This window comes from Lithobates pipiens, unplaced genomic scaffold (assembly GCF_037356315.1).
Source record: "Lithobates pipiens isolate NorthernLeopardFrog02 unplaced genomic scaffold, aLitPip1_a1.2 Scaffold_23, whole genome shotgun sequence".
NCBI classification, from domain to species: Eukaryota; Metazoa; Chordata; class Amphibia; order Anura; family Ranidae; genus Lithobates; species Lithobates pipiens.
In genome coordinates this window covers 208,403,988-208,419,869 of record NW_027507785.1, presented here as the reverse complement: position 1 = coordinate 208,419,869, position 15,882 = coordinate 208,403,988, and the positions used below count along the sequence as shown (strand labels likewise).

Genomic DNA, 15,882 nt, shown 5'->3' with positions numbered 1-15,882 from the left:
GTACGCAAGTGGTTAAACCACATAATTTTTAATTAGCTAAACAACAAAGGAACAGTTTGCTAGTGCCCTATAATAAAGTAATACAAAACTGCTAACAGTTGAACTATACCTCCCTAGTTTTTCAGATGGGAACACTCTAATAGAAAAAGTATGTAGACATAGGCCACACCCCCTGTCACTCCCCATTAAAGGTGAATTCTACAAAAAAAACGATTAGTTAAATCCACAACTGTTTTTTTTTTTTTACCACTGCTATTCCTTTATATTGGCTTTTGGAATTTGCAAATGCAGCAATTTAGAAGTTGGATGAAAGGTTTAGCACTGGGAAACACTTTTTGAAAGATAAAAAGTGCATTTTATTTACAACTATATAAATCAGACCAAAATGAGGGACAAATGAGGAGGAAAGAGGGACAGAGGAACTTTATTCCAAATCAAGGACAGTATCTCAAATCAGGGACAATTGGGAGCCATAGTTATATAGTTATAGTTATATATAGCTACGGTATACACATTATTTTCCTTAGTACCTTGTATAGGCACAGCAACATTTCCATTAGTTCAGCTGAATTTCATGTGCATAGTAAGAACCTGAATCTGCTGTAGGAACTAAGGTGAATCTGTTTTATAGCACCAGTATTGAAGCAGGTTGTGGCACAGATTACGTGGAAGCTCACTTGGCATGGTGCCATTCCCAGGGACGGACAAGGGTTACATATTGGGAGTTCACCTTTCACGCCTCCTTCAGAGCTTTGTAAATAATTAGGATAGTACATGGGGATATGAAGTAATAGATCATTGTATGATGAGGCTGTGGCTGAGTGTTGTGTTGGTTGGAGTGCTAGCTGAAATCTGTGCTGCTCAGTTTAATCCTAATGTGAAGTGTGGCAGAACAAGTATTGTCCACTTGTTTGAGTGGAGATGGGAAGACATTGCTCTGGAATGTGAGCGATACCTAGGACCTAATGGATTCGGGGGTATTCAGGTAATGCATGACTGATTATCTGAACTCGTATTGCATGTTTTTTGCAGCACATTCTTGCATTTGTATTCAGGGTTTCATGCCCTTGAGCACGTTTGCTCGTGCAGTATAAATAGGCTGTGTATTTTTGTCTGCAATGTCCTGGAGCTGTGTACCACTGCCCATAGGCATGAATGGTTGAAGGTGGCTGTATATAGCTATGTATGGCTATTTGCGCAAAGTAGCACACATGCACGGATGTTGGGGCATTATGGAGTGGATTTAGTAAGGACAAGTAGACTGTGCACTTTACAAGTGTATTGCACTCAATTTCCCCAGAGCTTAGTAAATGTGGTAAAGCTTTGCTAATTTCCAACCTGTGAAAACAAAAATGCAGATTTTTTTTACTTTTCTCGCACCTGATTGGATATTTTTTTATAAAGTGAAGCTTTACCACATTTCAAGTCATCAACGAAAAGGTATACAAATGCACTTGGAAAATGCAGAGTCTGTTTGCCTTTAGTGAACCCACCCATATGTCCGTGTGCATGTGCTAATACTGGGGCATAGCTATGTACAGCCAATTTCACCCATTCATGTCTATGGGTGGCTGAATGCAGCTCCAGGACATTCCGGGTACCAAAAATGCGCAGCCTCTTCACGCTGCATTGGTAATTGTGCCTAAGTGCCTTAGAGCTTAGTTACACTTAAAGGCATCACATTTATATTACATTGGATCACACCAATAAAAACTGGACATATGCTTTTTTAACAGCTTACCACAACTCACAGAATGTAGGTTATAGGGAGCTCAAAGCGTTTAAGAGACATCTCCCCAATCGGACATAGATGGCAACAAAATATAAACTGAAAGGGGTTATAACCCTCCCTTACTCTATCCTCTATACCAGTGATGGTGAACCTTGGCACTCCAGATGTTTTGGAACTACATTTCCCATGATGCTGCACTACAATGCAGAGTGCCAGGGCATCATGGAAAATGTAGTTCCAAAACATCTGGGGTGCCGAGGTTTGCCATCACTGCTCTATACCATTGTTTTTCAATCCTTTGTCAGTCAAGGCACCCTTTTGAACTGTGCCCAATTCCGGGGCATACCAGTTTGAGGGCTCCTTCAAACCAGAAGCTGCTCTCAAGCACACTCCCTCCCCCCCCCAAATCCACACTCCAAGCGCAAATCCGACTCAAATTCCCTCTCCTTGCACAAATCCCCCCAAATCCCTTCTCCTTTTACAAACCCCCTCCAAATACCCCCTCCTAAGACCCCCCACCCAGCACAAACTCCCCTGGTCCTAAATCCTACCTCCTAGCACCCCCCCCCCCTTCAAACCCTCTTGTTGCCAAATCCCCACTCCTAGCATAAACTCCAATCCCCCTTCCTAGCACAAAATTCCCCCTCCCCCCAATTCCTTCTCCTATTACAAACCCCATCCAAATTTCCCTTGCTAGCACAACACCTCCCAGCCCAAACCCCCCTACTCCCAAACCCCCACTCCTAGCACAAACAGTAAAGGTTTATCTTCTATATTTAGCACTCACTTTGGAGGTTTTGTTTGTGTACTAATAACAATTACACAAACATCACATGATATACAAAAATCAACAGCCCCATCTTTTAACTCTTTTCCTGCCATCAATCTAAGGGTTATGGCAGCGGCAGCACCGACACAAACTCCTGGCAGCCGGGGTTTGTTTACTTTTTTACAGTGAACTTTTGGCTTTGTAGTAGAAGTGATTTAGGTGGCTATAAAGCCACCTAATCAGTTCTACAACTGTGCCCCTTCCCATCCCTATCCATCTGACATTCCCCACCATGTATCCTGGGGTTGTCTCTCCTGAGTGCCTGGGACTAGAGATGGCCTTGCGGTTTCTCCCGGCGGTCGGATCGCGGCAAATTTTGCTCGTTCGCAATTCTCCAAACCAGCGGACTTCTGGCGCTGTTCGCGGCGGCCATATTTGTTTACATTGTGAAGTACTTTGACCCATGACACATCCATCATGGGGTACAGGACAGCCAATTGAGACATTTCAGCACATGGACAATTGGACATACCCCCTACCTTATAAATAGACCTGATCTGGCGGCCATTTTACATTCTGTCTTTTGTCAGTGTAGGGACAGGGCGCTGTGGGGAGCAGGGACAGTTAGTTTAATCACTAGCTATTACTATTAGGTCCACAAAGGTCCTTTTAAGGACTGGTATAGGTGTACAGTATATAGGGTTGTAATACACTTAGAATATACTTTCTTTCAAAGATACAAAGTATATTCTGGTGCACTGCTGCTGACTGCTGTGCTGCTGATTGCTGAGTACACTGCTGACCGATTCTGCAGCTGTCTTTTGTCAGTGTAGGGACAGGACGCTGTGTGGAGCAGGGACAGTCAGTTTAATTACTAGCTATTACTATTAGGTCCACAAAGGTCCTTTTAAGGACTGCTATAGGTGTACAGTATATAGGGTTGTACACGTATGATATAATTTCTTTCAAATATAGAAAGCATATTATACTTGACTGCTGAGCTGATTGCTGCCTGATTCTGCAGCTGTCTTTTATCAGTGTAGGGACTGAGGAACAGTTTGGTGTTTGGAGCAGGGACAGTCTGAAAATCACTAGCTACTAGGTCCACAAAGGTTCTTTTAAGGACTGGTATAGGTGTACAGTATATAGGGTTGTACACGTATAACATACTTTCTTTCAAATATAGAAAGCATATTATACTTGACTGCTGTGCTGCTGAGCTGATTGCTGCCCGATTCTGCAGCTGTCTTTTATCAGTGTAGGGACTGAGGGACAGTTTGGTGCTTGGAGCAGGGACAGTCTGAAAATCACTAGCTACTAGGTCCACAAAGGTCCTTTTAAGGACTGCTATAGGTGTACAGTATATAGGGTTGTACACGTATAATATAATTTCTTTCAAATATAGAAAGCATATTATACTTGACTGCTGAGCTGATTGCTGCCCGATTCTGCAGCTGTCTTTTATCAGTGTAGGGACTAAGGAACAGTTTGGTGTTTGGAGCAGGGACAGTCTGCAAATCACTAGCTACTAGGGCCACAAAGGTCCTTTTAAGGACTGGTATAGGTGTACAGTATATATGGTTGTACTCGTATAACATACTTTCTTTCAAATATAGAAAGCATATTATAGTGCACTGCACTGCTGTGCTGCTGACCGATTCTGCAGCTGTCGTTTCTCAGTGTAGAGAGGGCAGTTTGGTTTTTTGGGCAGGGACAGTCTGCAAATCACTAGCTACTAGCTAGCTACTATTGGGTCCACAAAGGTCCTTTTAAGGACTGGTATAGGTGTATTATTTGTTGTGCAGTATATAGGGGTGTAATACACGTATAAAATACTTGCACATATAGAAAGCATAGTATAGTGCATTTCCACTGTGCAGCATTGTGACTGCTGATCAGTTCTGCAGCGAAACCACAAAGAGTGACAAACGCAATAAAAAAAAAGTATTATAATTGGTGTGATAGACCAGTGGCTCCCAAAAATGACAGATTGAAGCGGGGTGTTATATACCTTCTTCCACATACATACTGCACTTCTCTAGAGACTTTTGTCACAAGGTCATTTAAAAAAATGACAGGCAAAGGAAGAGGCAGGCCCTTCCGCAGGGATGGTAGGGGTAGGGCAGGAGCAACAGACTTGAGCCAAAGTGGCAAATTGCAGAAGGTGCGTGTGATTACGTCAAAGGACGCACCAGACTTGGTTGAGTGGCTCACTCAGCCTTACTCTTCTGCACCCTCCTCATCCTCTCGATCTGCACCCTCTTCTTCACTCTCTGCTGTGTGCACCCCCAAAGACACTACCACCAACACCACCACCATAACCATTTACCCTCCGCTTGAGTCACAGGAATAATTTTCCGATCCATCACAAGACATTGCCGATGCGCAGCCACTCTTGGCATTGGATCAGGAAGAGAAGGTAGCAACAACCGCCACTCAGCAGTCTAACGACAGTACCCAGATCAGCCCAAGGAGGAGGTTGGTCCTCGGTGTTGCTGCCTAATCCGAGATCTCTAATTATAGCGGTGGGGAAGGTGACGTCGATGATTACATGTCTAGTGATGCCACGTGGGTGCCCACAAGAGAGGAAGAGGAGGGGAGTTCAGAGGGAGATATGGACTAGCAGATAGGGAGGAGAAGCAGGCGGAACTTAGATTGCACAGGAGGGACAAAGCAGACTGCTAATGTCTGTGTAATCAACCATGTATGGTCACATCTGGCGCTGCCAGGATGCCGGCACATGGCTCCGCAGTGTGGGTTTTTTTTAACGTGTCCGCTTCTGACAATAGTGTTGCCATCTGCAATCTTTGCAGTCAACGCATAAGTCGCGGTAAGCCCAACACTCACCTAGGGATGACCGCCTTAAGAAGGCACATGAGCTGCCATCACCGAGCCCAGTGGGAGCAACGGAACCCACAAAGCCACACTCCAGGCTCTCACCGTCCAGCCTCGTCTTCTACTTCTCCTTCTCCTCTCTCCTCACAATTATCCTCCACTCCACCTTCCATCACGCCATCCTCACGTTTTTCTGGAAAAAGGCAGGCTTCCATGGGCCAAATGTTCGAGCGTAAAAAAATGATGACGCCGGATAACCCTCTTGCCCAATGGTTGATGGCTGGCTTGTCAGAACTGATAGCCCGCCAACTACTGCCATATAAACTGGTGGACTCGGAGGCCTTTCGAAAATTTGTAGCCATTGGAACACCACAATGGAAGGTCCCAGGAAGGAAGTATTTCTCACAGAAGGGCATCCCAGAGCTATATGGCAATGTTCAGTGGCAAGTGAATGTATCTCTGGCACACAGTGTCGGTGCCAAGATACATCTGACCACAGACACGTGGTCTAGCAAACACAGGCAAGGAAGGTATATAACTTTTACTGCCCACTGGGTGAATCTACTGATGGCCGTCAAGCATGTAACCCGTGGCACCCGTGTAGATTTGGTTTTACCGCCACGGATTGCATGCAGGCCTGCCTCTTCTTCTCCTCCTCCTACTCCATCCTCCTCCCTCTCCTCCTCGGCTGACTCCTCCTTTTCTGCTGCTAGCGTCTCTTCCCCTGGGCTGCCCAAGCTCCCCAGAACCTATTCGACATGCCAGGTGAGACGTTGCCATGCTGTGCTGCGTCTGTTGTGCCTGGAAGCCAAGAGCCACACTGACCCTGCACTCCTTTCAGCTTTGCGTTCACAGGCAGATCAGTGGCTAACACCGCTCAATTTGACAGTTGGTAAAGTGGTGTGTGACAACGGTGCATTGAAACAGGGCAAAATTACACACGTGCCATGCATGGCACGCGTCTTAAACTTGGCCGTGCAGCGATTCGTTGTCAAATACCCTGGGGTCCAGGACATCTTGTGGCAGGCAAGGAAAATTTCGGCCCATTTCAGAAGATCTTACACGGCCATGGCTCGCCTTGCTGACATTCTGGCGGAGACACAATCTGCCGGTCAGACGTCTTATTTGCGATGGAACTCAACCTTCTATATGCTTGATAGGCTGCTCCAGCAGAAACGTCCAGTTAACGACTACCTGTACGAACTCTGCGGCAGAACAGGTTCTGAGGAGCTTGTTTTTTTTTCACCGCGCCAGTGGCTGCTAATGAACGACGCATGCAGACTTCTGCGGCCATTTTATGAGATCACCAAATTGGTCAGTCGCAGCCATGGTGCCATCAGTGACATCGTACCTTATGCCTTCTTTATGGAGCCTGCATTGCGTCGTGTCATTGATTAAGCCATGGAGGAGCAGGAGCAGGAAGATGAGGAAGTCGCAATGCTGGATGAATTCCCAGGGGGGGCTACTCTATCTGAGACAAGTCAACAACAGGAGTCTGAAGGGGAGTCAGAGGAGGATGGTGCCGGGCGGATGAGGAGGAGCAAGAAGAGCATGCTTTAAACCTTTCTGGGAGAACGAGGGGGACGAAATTATCCTGGATGATGAGCAGGAGCCAGGCCACCACACCGCTTCCAGTTTAGTGCAAATGGGGGCCTTCATGCTCCAGTGTTTTAACAGGGACCCCCGTATAAAAAGCATACAGGTCAAGGACCAGTACTGGGTGGCAATGTACTTAGACTCCCGGTACAAACACAAAATGGCAGAAATGTTACCACCGTCACAGAGGGCTGTCAGAATGGAGCACTTCCAGGCCTTGCTTTGAAAAATGCTGCATTCTACTTTTGCGTGCGCTGGCAGAGGAGGAATTCCCACTCCCAGAGAAAGAGTTGCGGATACCAATCCAACAGCGCCTGCAAGAAGAGGGAGGTTTGAAGATGTGTTGGTGACTTCTGATATGAGGTCATTCTTTCAGCCGACCCATCGACAGGCCTCATCCGGATCCAGCGTCAGGGAACACCTAGACCGACAGGTGTCCGACTACATCGGGTTAACGGCCGATGTGGACGCTCTAAGGAGTGATGAACCCCTGGACTACTGGATGGGCAGGTTTGACCTCTGGCCAGAGCTTGCTCAATTTACAATGGAACTGTTGGCTTGCCCCTCGTCCAGTGTCCTGTCCGAAAGGATGTTCAGCACAGCAGGGGGGATCGTGACCGATAAGCACACTCGCCTAGCTCACGACAGTGTTGACTACCTGACATTTATAAAAATGAATGAGGCATGGATCTCAGGGGAATTCAACACATGTGACCAGTAGACCATGTATATGCATAACTCTATAAACAATTTATTTAATCGAGCACACAGACCTTTTTTCTACCTTTGGCTCACTTCTTTGTACAAAAAAAGCACACAGTACTATATCCCCGTACCCTCCTGTTTGAAGAGGTTGAGCGGTGTCATATTTTTTGGTTCCGCAGCGAGTTGCTGGTATCAGTGCTGCCATCAGCGCTCTCTATCTCAGTGCTGGTGTCAGTGCTCTCTCTCTATCTCGGTGCTGGTGTGGTGTCAGTGCTCTCTATCTCGGTGCTGGTGTGGTCTCAGTGCTCTCTATCTCGGTGCTGGTGTGGTCTCAGTGCTCTCTATCACGGTGCTGGTGTCAGTGCTCTCTATCACGGTGCTGGTGTGGTGTCAGTGCTCTCTCTCTATCTCAGTGCTGGTGTCAGTGCTCTCTATCTCGCTGCTGGTGTCAGTGCTCTCTCTCTATCTCGGTGCTGGTGTGGTCTCAGTGCTCTCTATCACGGTGCTGGTGACGGTGCTCTCTATCACGGTGCTGGTGACGGTGCTCTCTATCTCGCTGCTGGTATCAGTGCTCTCTCTCTAGCTCAGTGCTGGTGTCAGTGCTCTCTATCTTGTTGCTGGTGTCAGTGCTCTCTATCACGGTGCTGATGTGGTGTCAGTGCTCTCTATCTCGGTGCTGGTGTCAGTGCTCTCTATCTCGGTGCTGGTTTAAGTGCTCTCTATCACGGTGCTGGTGTCAGTGCTCTCTATCACGGTGCTGGTGTCAGTGCTCTCTGTCGTGGTGCTGGTTTCAGACAGTGAGGGAGATAGCAGCGGAGAAGCCAATCAGCAGGCAGGGCCAGCACCATGGCTGAGGATCAGCACTGGACTAGCACCTCCGGACCACCGCAGTGGAGCCCTGCATAGGTGGGGGTAAGGGCCGGGCAGAGGGAGGGGCTCAAGCAAAGGTTGGCACACTGGGACACTGGCACAGGACTGCGCTGGCATGACTGTGGCACTGATCATCTCCTTCACCCCCTTCATAGCCTGGCCTGACCTTGCCTCTCCTCCAGGGCCTTCATGCGCTCCTGAAATGTCAAAATTTCACAGATAAAAAAAGAATGCTTGTCATTGTCGATCCCAGATTCACTTAATACTTCTGTTATGTCAGTGTCCATGTTGTGGGACTATGTCTGCACAGCTAGTAAGTATTTTGTGGCTGAAAATATGACCTGGAGGTTTTTAAGGTTCGCCTGCCATTAAAGTCAATGGGGTCCGCCGCAAACTTTGCGGTTTGCGAACTTTTGGCCGCGTTCGCGAAACGTCCCGTTGGAAGTTCGTCCATCACTACCTGGGACCTCTATGGCAAGTGTCAGGATGGAGAAATGTTAAGAGTTTAGTGAACATCTATCTGTGTTTCTCCCCTGGGTGGTCTAAACCAAGAAGCGGCCTGCTGTGACACTTTGGGGGTTAGAGCTGTCAAACCCCAGCCACTTTGCTGGGGTAAAATCCGATCAAACACAGTTTGTGGTTGAACAGCTTTAGTGGTCCAATATATCATCCTAAAAAAAACTGTTATCTGCACTCTGCTATTGTGATAGCATTAAAGTTAAATATATTGTAGTATGGTGAAATAAATTTAAAAAAGACCTCAAAAAATGTAAATATCCCCTCCAGCCTCACAAATACACACATACTGTACGAGAACAAATGAGCATGTTAGTGCCCATGTATAGGAAACCAAAAAGTGTGCTGCACAAATTTGTTATTACCAGACACATCAGAATGAGATAAATAATTCTAGGGCCATCATTCACTGTTCACTCTAAAATAATGAATGAATGGATGAATGAATGAGTGACTTGTATAGCGCTACCTATGCGAACTGAATCACCTTAGGGCGGTTTTTGCCGCCGGTGTCCATCTGCGGTATATCGCAGTCCTTTACCTCATGGTGTCCCGACGTGCTTACAAATACATACACATACAACCTACACATTGGCCAATATATACAGTACAATGGCCAATTTATTTTCAACAGGGTCTAATTAAACTACCAGCATATCTTTGGTGTGTGGGAGTAATAATGATCTGTAAAGGCTTTTAAAGTGTTGTCTATGGACCATATTGAGTATTTTAGTTTTTTTCATCTGACTGGCACCTGCAATTTTGCAATTTTGGGGCTTGACATATTCATTATCTATAACCTTGATAAACAGTAGCATATTCATTTTTATTTATCATTGGGTCTCTATCTTCAAAAAACACGTGAGGTTTTAGGTAATGTTCAGGCCTAAAATGTGCAGTTTAACATGTTTGCAAAAAAAAAAAAAGTTTGGGGGTTGGGGGGGGGGGGGGGGGGGGGCGATTTGTATTTTTGAAACTTTTAAGACTGTATCGTGCAAGTACAGTATTTCAAAAGTTGCCTGGCCCCCAATGCACAAAAATGGGAGACAGTGTCTGGCAGCAAAATTATTAAATCAACTAAATACATTCCAGGTTCATCAATACAAAAGGTTTACAAAGTTCTGTTTCTTTAGAAAGCAGCCACAACCCAAATAGAATGCCCTGCTCCTGAAAGCAGTGGTCTCTCTACAGTGGTTCGATTTGCCACCTGCTGAAAAAAGGCTCCAGCTCCCAATCAGCAGGGAGTAGGGATGAGCTTCGTGTTCGAGTCGAACGTACGTTCGACTCGAACATTGGCCGTTCGGGCGTTCGCCGAATTCCGAACGTTTGGGCCGTTCGCGGCAAAATTCGTGTGGCCCACAATGCACTGCGATGGCGCAGTGCATTGCTGGCTCATGATTGGCCAAGCATGCACTGTGACCCCGCATGCTTGGCCAATCGCAGCGCCAGCAGCGAGGAGAGCCATGGTTGGCCACAGGCATCCTGCCTGTGGCCAATCATAGCTCAGGCTGTGTAGTGCACGCCCCACACTATATAAGGCCGCCTTTGAGGCGGCCTCGTGTAGTGTGTTAGCATCTGAAGCAGTGGGTGTTCTGTGTACCTTCAACACAGTTACACACCAATCGTTTTTGGCTGATTTCCTATCTTGCTCTTGTGTAGTGGTTACTGTCTGTGCCCTGACCGCAGTATACACCACTATATTCACCTCACCTATATAGCTAGTGATCTAGCTGTAATAATAGAGCTTGCAGTCAGTAGTGTTAGGAGATAGTGCGTGCTGTCTGCGTGCTCTGTACCCAGTACATACCACTATATCCACCTACATAGCTGTTCTCTATTTGAGCCCAATTGCCATCTGCAGGAGTTATTGGAAGTTGTGTGTGCTTCCAGCACAGCACAGCACAGTATACATCTGTATATACCCCTTTAACTCTGCTGTTTTCTGGTTATTGTCTGCGTGCCCTGACCGCAGTATACACCGCGATATTCACCTCACCTATATAGCTAGTGGTCCATCTTTAATAATAGAGCTTGCAGTCAGTAGTGCCAGGAGATAGTGCGTGCTGTCTGCGTGCTCTGTACCCAGTACATACCGCTATAATCCACCTACATAGCTGTTCTCTATTTGGGCCCAATTGTCATCTGCAGGAGTTATTGGAAGTTGTGTGTGCTTCCAGCACAGCACAGCACAGTATACATCTGTATATACCCCTTTAACTCTGCTGTTTTCTGGTTATTGTCTGCGTGCCCTGACCACAGTATACACCGTGATATTCACCTCACCTATATAGCTAGTGGTCCATCTTTAATAATAGAGCTTGCAGTCAGTAGTGCCAGGAGATAGTGCGTGCTGTCTGCGTGCTCTGTACCCAGTACATACCGCTATAATCCACCTACATAGCTGTTCTCTATTTGGGCCCAATTGTCATCTGCAGGAGTTATTGGAAGTTGTGTGTGCTTCCAGCACAGCACAGCACAGCACAGTATACATCTGTATATACCCCTTTAACTCTGCTGTTTTCTGGTTATTGTCTGCGTGCCCTGACCGCAGTATACACCGTGATATTCACCTTACCTATATAGCTAGTGGTCCATCTTTAATAATAGAGCTTGCAGTCAGTAGTGCCAGGAGATAGTGCGTGCTGTCTGCGTGCTCTGTACCCAGTACATACCGCTATAATCCACCTACATAGCTGTTCTCTATTTGGGACCAATTGTCATCTGCAGGAGTTATTGGAAGTTGTGTGTGCTTCCAGCACAGCACAGTATACATCTGTATATACCCCTTTAACTCTGCTGTTCTATAAAAAAGGCATCTGCAGGAGTTAGTGGGTGTTGTGTGCCTCCAGCACAATATAAACTACCCAACTACTGTTTTACCCAACTCCCTTCAGGCCATTACCATGTCTGGAAGGCCAGCAAGGAGAGGCAGACAGGCGCGAGCCGATAAAAGAGGGCAAGCAGGCTCTGTGTCTAGAGACAACAGTGCTGGTCGTGGACGCGGTGCATTGTCATCAGCACGTGGCCATGGGACATGCTTGTCCTTCTTTTCTGCAGCTGGACATGTTGAACCGCAACATGCCAACGACTTGGTAGAGTGGATGACCAAGCCCTCTTCATCCTCCTCATCCTCTCTCACCCAGTCTCAGGGTAGTAGCAAAGCAGCTGCCAACGCATCGTCTTCCCTCCTCTCAATGTCATCATCAGTGACTCCTTCCCTAGACCCACCACGTCCTCCTGAGGAGTCTCCTGAACTCTTTGAGCACAGTGTTGGGTACATGCTCCAGGAGGATGCCCAGTGTTTGGTGGGCTCTGATGATGACACTCAGCTAGAGGAAGGCAGTAGCGTGAGCGCAGAGAGAGAGGATGCTCAAGAAGCACAGCAATCTGGCAGTCATGTTCCACAAGCTGCAGCATACTGCCAGGTTTGCTACAGCGATGAAGAGGGAGGGGATGATGAGGGCACTGACTCCACGTGGGTGCCTGGAAGGAGGGAGGAGGAGGAGGAGGCACATGTCCAACGAGGCAGGATGCCCTCCGGGGGCCAGCTTAGGGGCAGCACACCGACTGAATCGCACTGCAGAGCTCCGCCTGCGCAGAGCGCTTCCTCTGCGCGTTATTCTAAAAGTTCTTTGGTGTGGGCCTTTTTTGAGACGAGTGCATCAGATCGCACCCCTGCTATTTGCAACATATGTCTCAAGCGTATCTCACGTGGCCAAAACATCAGCCGCTTGGGCACCACATGCTTGACCAGACATATGTTGACCTGCCATGCAGCTCGTTGGCAAGCGTACCTCAAAGACCCACCCCAAAGAACAAAGCGGACCTCTCCTTGCTCCTCATCAGCTGGCATCTCCAACCCCACTAGACCTTCAGTCCTCTCTGAAACCTGCTCTGAGAGGAATGAAGGTGTAGAATTAGGTGTGTCACAGCCAAGTGCTTCCGGGAACTCTGCTAGTGGTACATCCACATCCGATTATAGCAGGCAAATGTCCCTGCCCCAGCTGTTGGACCGGCGGAAGAAATTTACTCCCAGCCATCCACATGCCCAGCGGTTGAATGCTAGCTTGGCTAAATTGCTAGCACTTCAACTGCTGCCTTTTCAGTTGGTAGACTCGGCCCCCTTCCGTGAGTTTGTACAATGTGCGGTTCCTCAGTGGCAGGTCCCCAAACGCCACTTTTTCTCACGGAAGGCGATTCCGGCTCTCTACCGGCATGTGGAAGGCAATGTCCTTGCCTCGCTGGACAGGGCGGTCAGCGGTAAGGTGCATATTACGGCTGACTCATGGTCCAGCAGGCATGGACAGGGACGTTACCTGTCTTTCACGGCCCATTGGGTCACTCTTCTGGCTGCTGGGAAGGATGCAGGACAAGGTGCAGTAGTGTTGGAGGTTGTTCCGCCACCACGCCTCCAAAATGCTACTATTGGTTGTGACACACCTCTCTCCTCCACCCCCTCCTCTTCTTCTTCCTCCATGGCCTCTTCCAGTGCTCTGTCCTCAGAACCAGCGGTGCTCCGTAGGCGTTCCAGGGGCTACGCAAGTACGCAGGCAAAACGATGCCATGCCGTGCTTGCGCTGGTTTGTTTGGGGGACAGGAGCCACACTGGGGCGGATGTTTTGTCAGCTCTGCAGGGGCAGGCCGAGAGGTGGTTGACGCCATGCCAGCTTAAGCCAGGAATGGTGGTTTGCGACAATGGCACCAACCTCCTCTCCGCCCTCCGACAGGGACAACTGACCCATGTGCCCTGTGTAGCTCACGTCCTTAACCTGGTGGTGCAGCGGTTCTTGGGCAGGTACCCCGGCTTACATGATGTCCTGAAGCAGGCCAGGAAAGTCTGTGTGCATTTCCGCCGATCATTTAATGCCTGTGCTCGGCTGGCTGAGCTCCAAAAGGAGTTGAACCTACCCAAGAACCGCCTTATATGTGACATGCCCACCAGATGGAACTCAACATTGGCCATGCTGCAGCGGCTGCACACGCAGCAGAGGGCCATCAATGAGTACCTGTGCGACTACGGCACCAGGACAGGGTCAGGGGAGCTTGGTTTTTTTCTCACCACGCCAGTGGGGCATGATCAGGGATGCATGCACTGTCCTGTCACCGTTTGAGGAGGCCACAAGGATGGTGAGCAGTGACAGTGCATGCATCAGTGACACTGTACCTCTTGTCCACCTCTTGGAGCATACGCTGCGTGGAATAATGGACAGGGCACTTGAGGCAGAACAGAGGCAGGAAGAGGAGGACTTCCTTGCCTCTCAAGGCCCCCTTTATCCAGACAGTGTTCCTGCTGTGCCACCCATCACACAGGAAGAGGGTGAGGAGGAGGAGGAAGAGGCGGAGGAGGATGATTGTGTCAGCATGGAGGTGGAGGCTGGCACTCAGCATCAGCATCAGCAGCAGCAGTCTTATAGGGATGATTTACAGTCCCAAGAAACACGTGGACTTGTACGTGGCTGGGAGGAGGTAGCTGCGGATCATGTTGTCCTTAGTGACCCAGAGGACTCCGGACCGAATGCCTCAGCTAACCTACGCTGCATGGCCTCCCTGATCCTGCAAAGCCTGCGGAAGGATCCTCGTATTCTTCGGATCAAGGAGAGGGACCATTACTGGCTGGCCACTCTCCTTGATCCACGGTACAAGGGTAAGGTTGCCGACCTTATCTTGCCATCGCAGAGGGAGCAGAGGATGAGACATCTCCGGGAGGCCTTGCAGAAAGCTCTGTGCAACGCGTTCCCAGAGACTGGGAGGTCACAAACTCCTGGTCCTGGACAACGTGTTGCTGAGGCATCAGTCAGAAGGAGCGGTGGAGAAGGTGGCCGTCTGACTGATGCTTTCAGACAATTTTTTAGTCCGCAGCCCCAAGGTATGATTGGTTCCAGCACCCATCGCCAGCGTCTAATTTACATGGTGCAGGAATACCTAGGGGCAAGGTCAGACTTGGACACCTTTCCCACCGAAAATCCTCTGGCTTACTGGGTCTTGAGGATGGATCACTGGCCAGAGCTTGCACAGTATGCAATTGAGCTACTGGCCTGTCCTGCATCCAGCGTTCTTTCGGAACGCACCTTCGGTGCTGCTGGTGGCTTTGTTACCGATCACAGGGTGCGCCTGTCCACCGAATCAGTTGATCGACTGACCTTCATCAAGATGAATCAGTCTTGGATCACCCACAGCTACCAAGCACCTGAAGCTGATGTAACCGAATAATTTTTTTTGAAATACCACATCCCTTCAAGACTGCCTATGCTGATGCTGAGTGACTGTCCTGTTATGTTGATTGTCTATCCTCTTCCTCCTCCGCTGATATGTTGGAAGAACATTTTTGGTTCTGGGTGATGCCTAAGGCCCAATTTTTCTGCCCCTGTTTAACAGGGGCGTTTAATTACAATTTTTGATGCAATGCTTTGCAGCAGGGCTAATTCCTGCAATAAAACTAGAGTATATGGCAGAGGTTGGAGTGTGGTGGCACCAGCACCAGTGCCTAAGGCCCAATTTTTCTGCCCCTGTTTAACAGGGGCGTTTAAGTACAATTTTTGATGCAATGCTTTGCAGCAGGGCTAATTCCTGCAATAAAACTAGAGTATATGGCAGAGGTTGGAGTGTGGTGGCACCAGCACCAGTGCCTAAGGCCCAATTTTTCTGCCCCTGATTAACAGGGGCGTTTAAGTACAATTTTTGATGCAATGCTTTGCAGCAGGGCTAATTCCTGCAATAAAACTAGAGTATATGGCAGAGGTTGCAGTGTGATGGCACCAGTGCCTAAGGCCCAATTTTTCTGCCCCTGTTTAACAGGGACATGTAATTACAATTCTTGATATAATATTTCACAGGAGGGCCCCTTCCTGTGCCCACCCAG

General features: G+C 48.3%; 1 protein-coding gene across 1 annotated transcript in view; it reads left to right on the top strand.

Annotated features, from left to right (window-relative positions):
• The first annotated feature begins 782 nt into the window (after nt 1–782).
• Nucleotides 783–15,882, top strand: part of LOC143928126 (pancreatic alpha-amylase-like) — a 241,401-nt gene continuing 226,301 nt past the window's right edge. Inside the window, exon 1 of the mRNA XM_077452788.1 lies at nt 783–985. Within this exon, the coding sequence (XP_077308914.1) occupies nt 803–985 (183 nt within the window). The 5' untranslated portion in view covers nt 783–802. The remainder of the gene's footprint in view (nt 986–15,882) is intronic.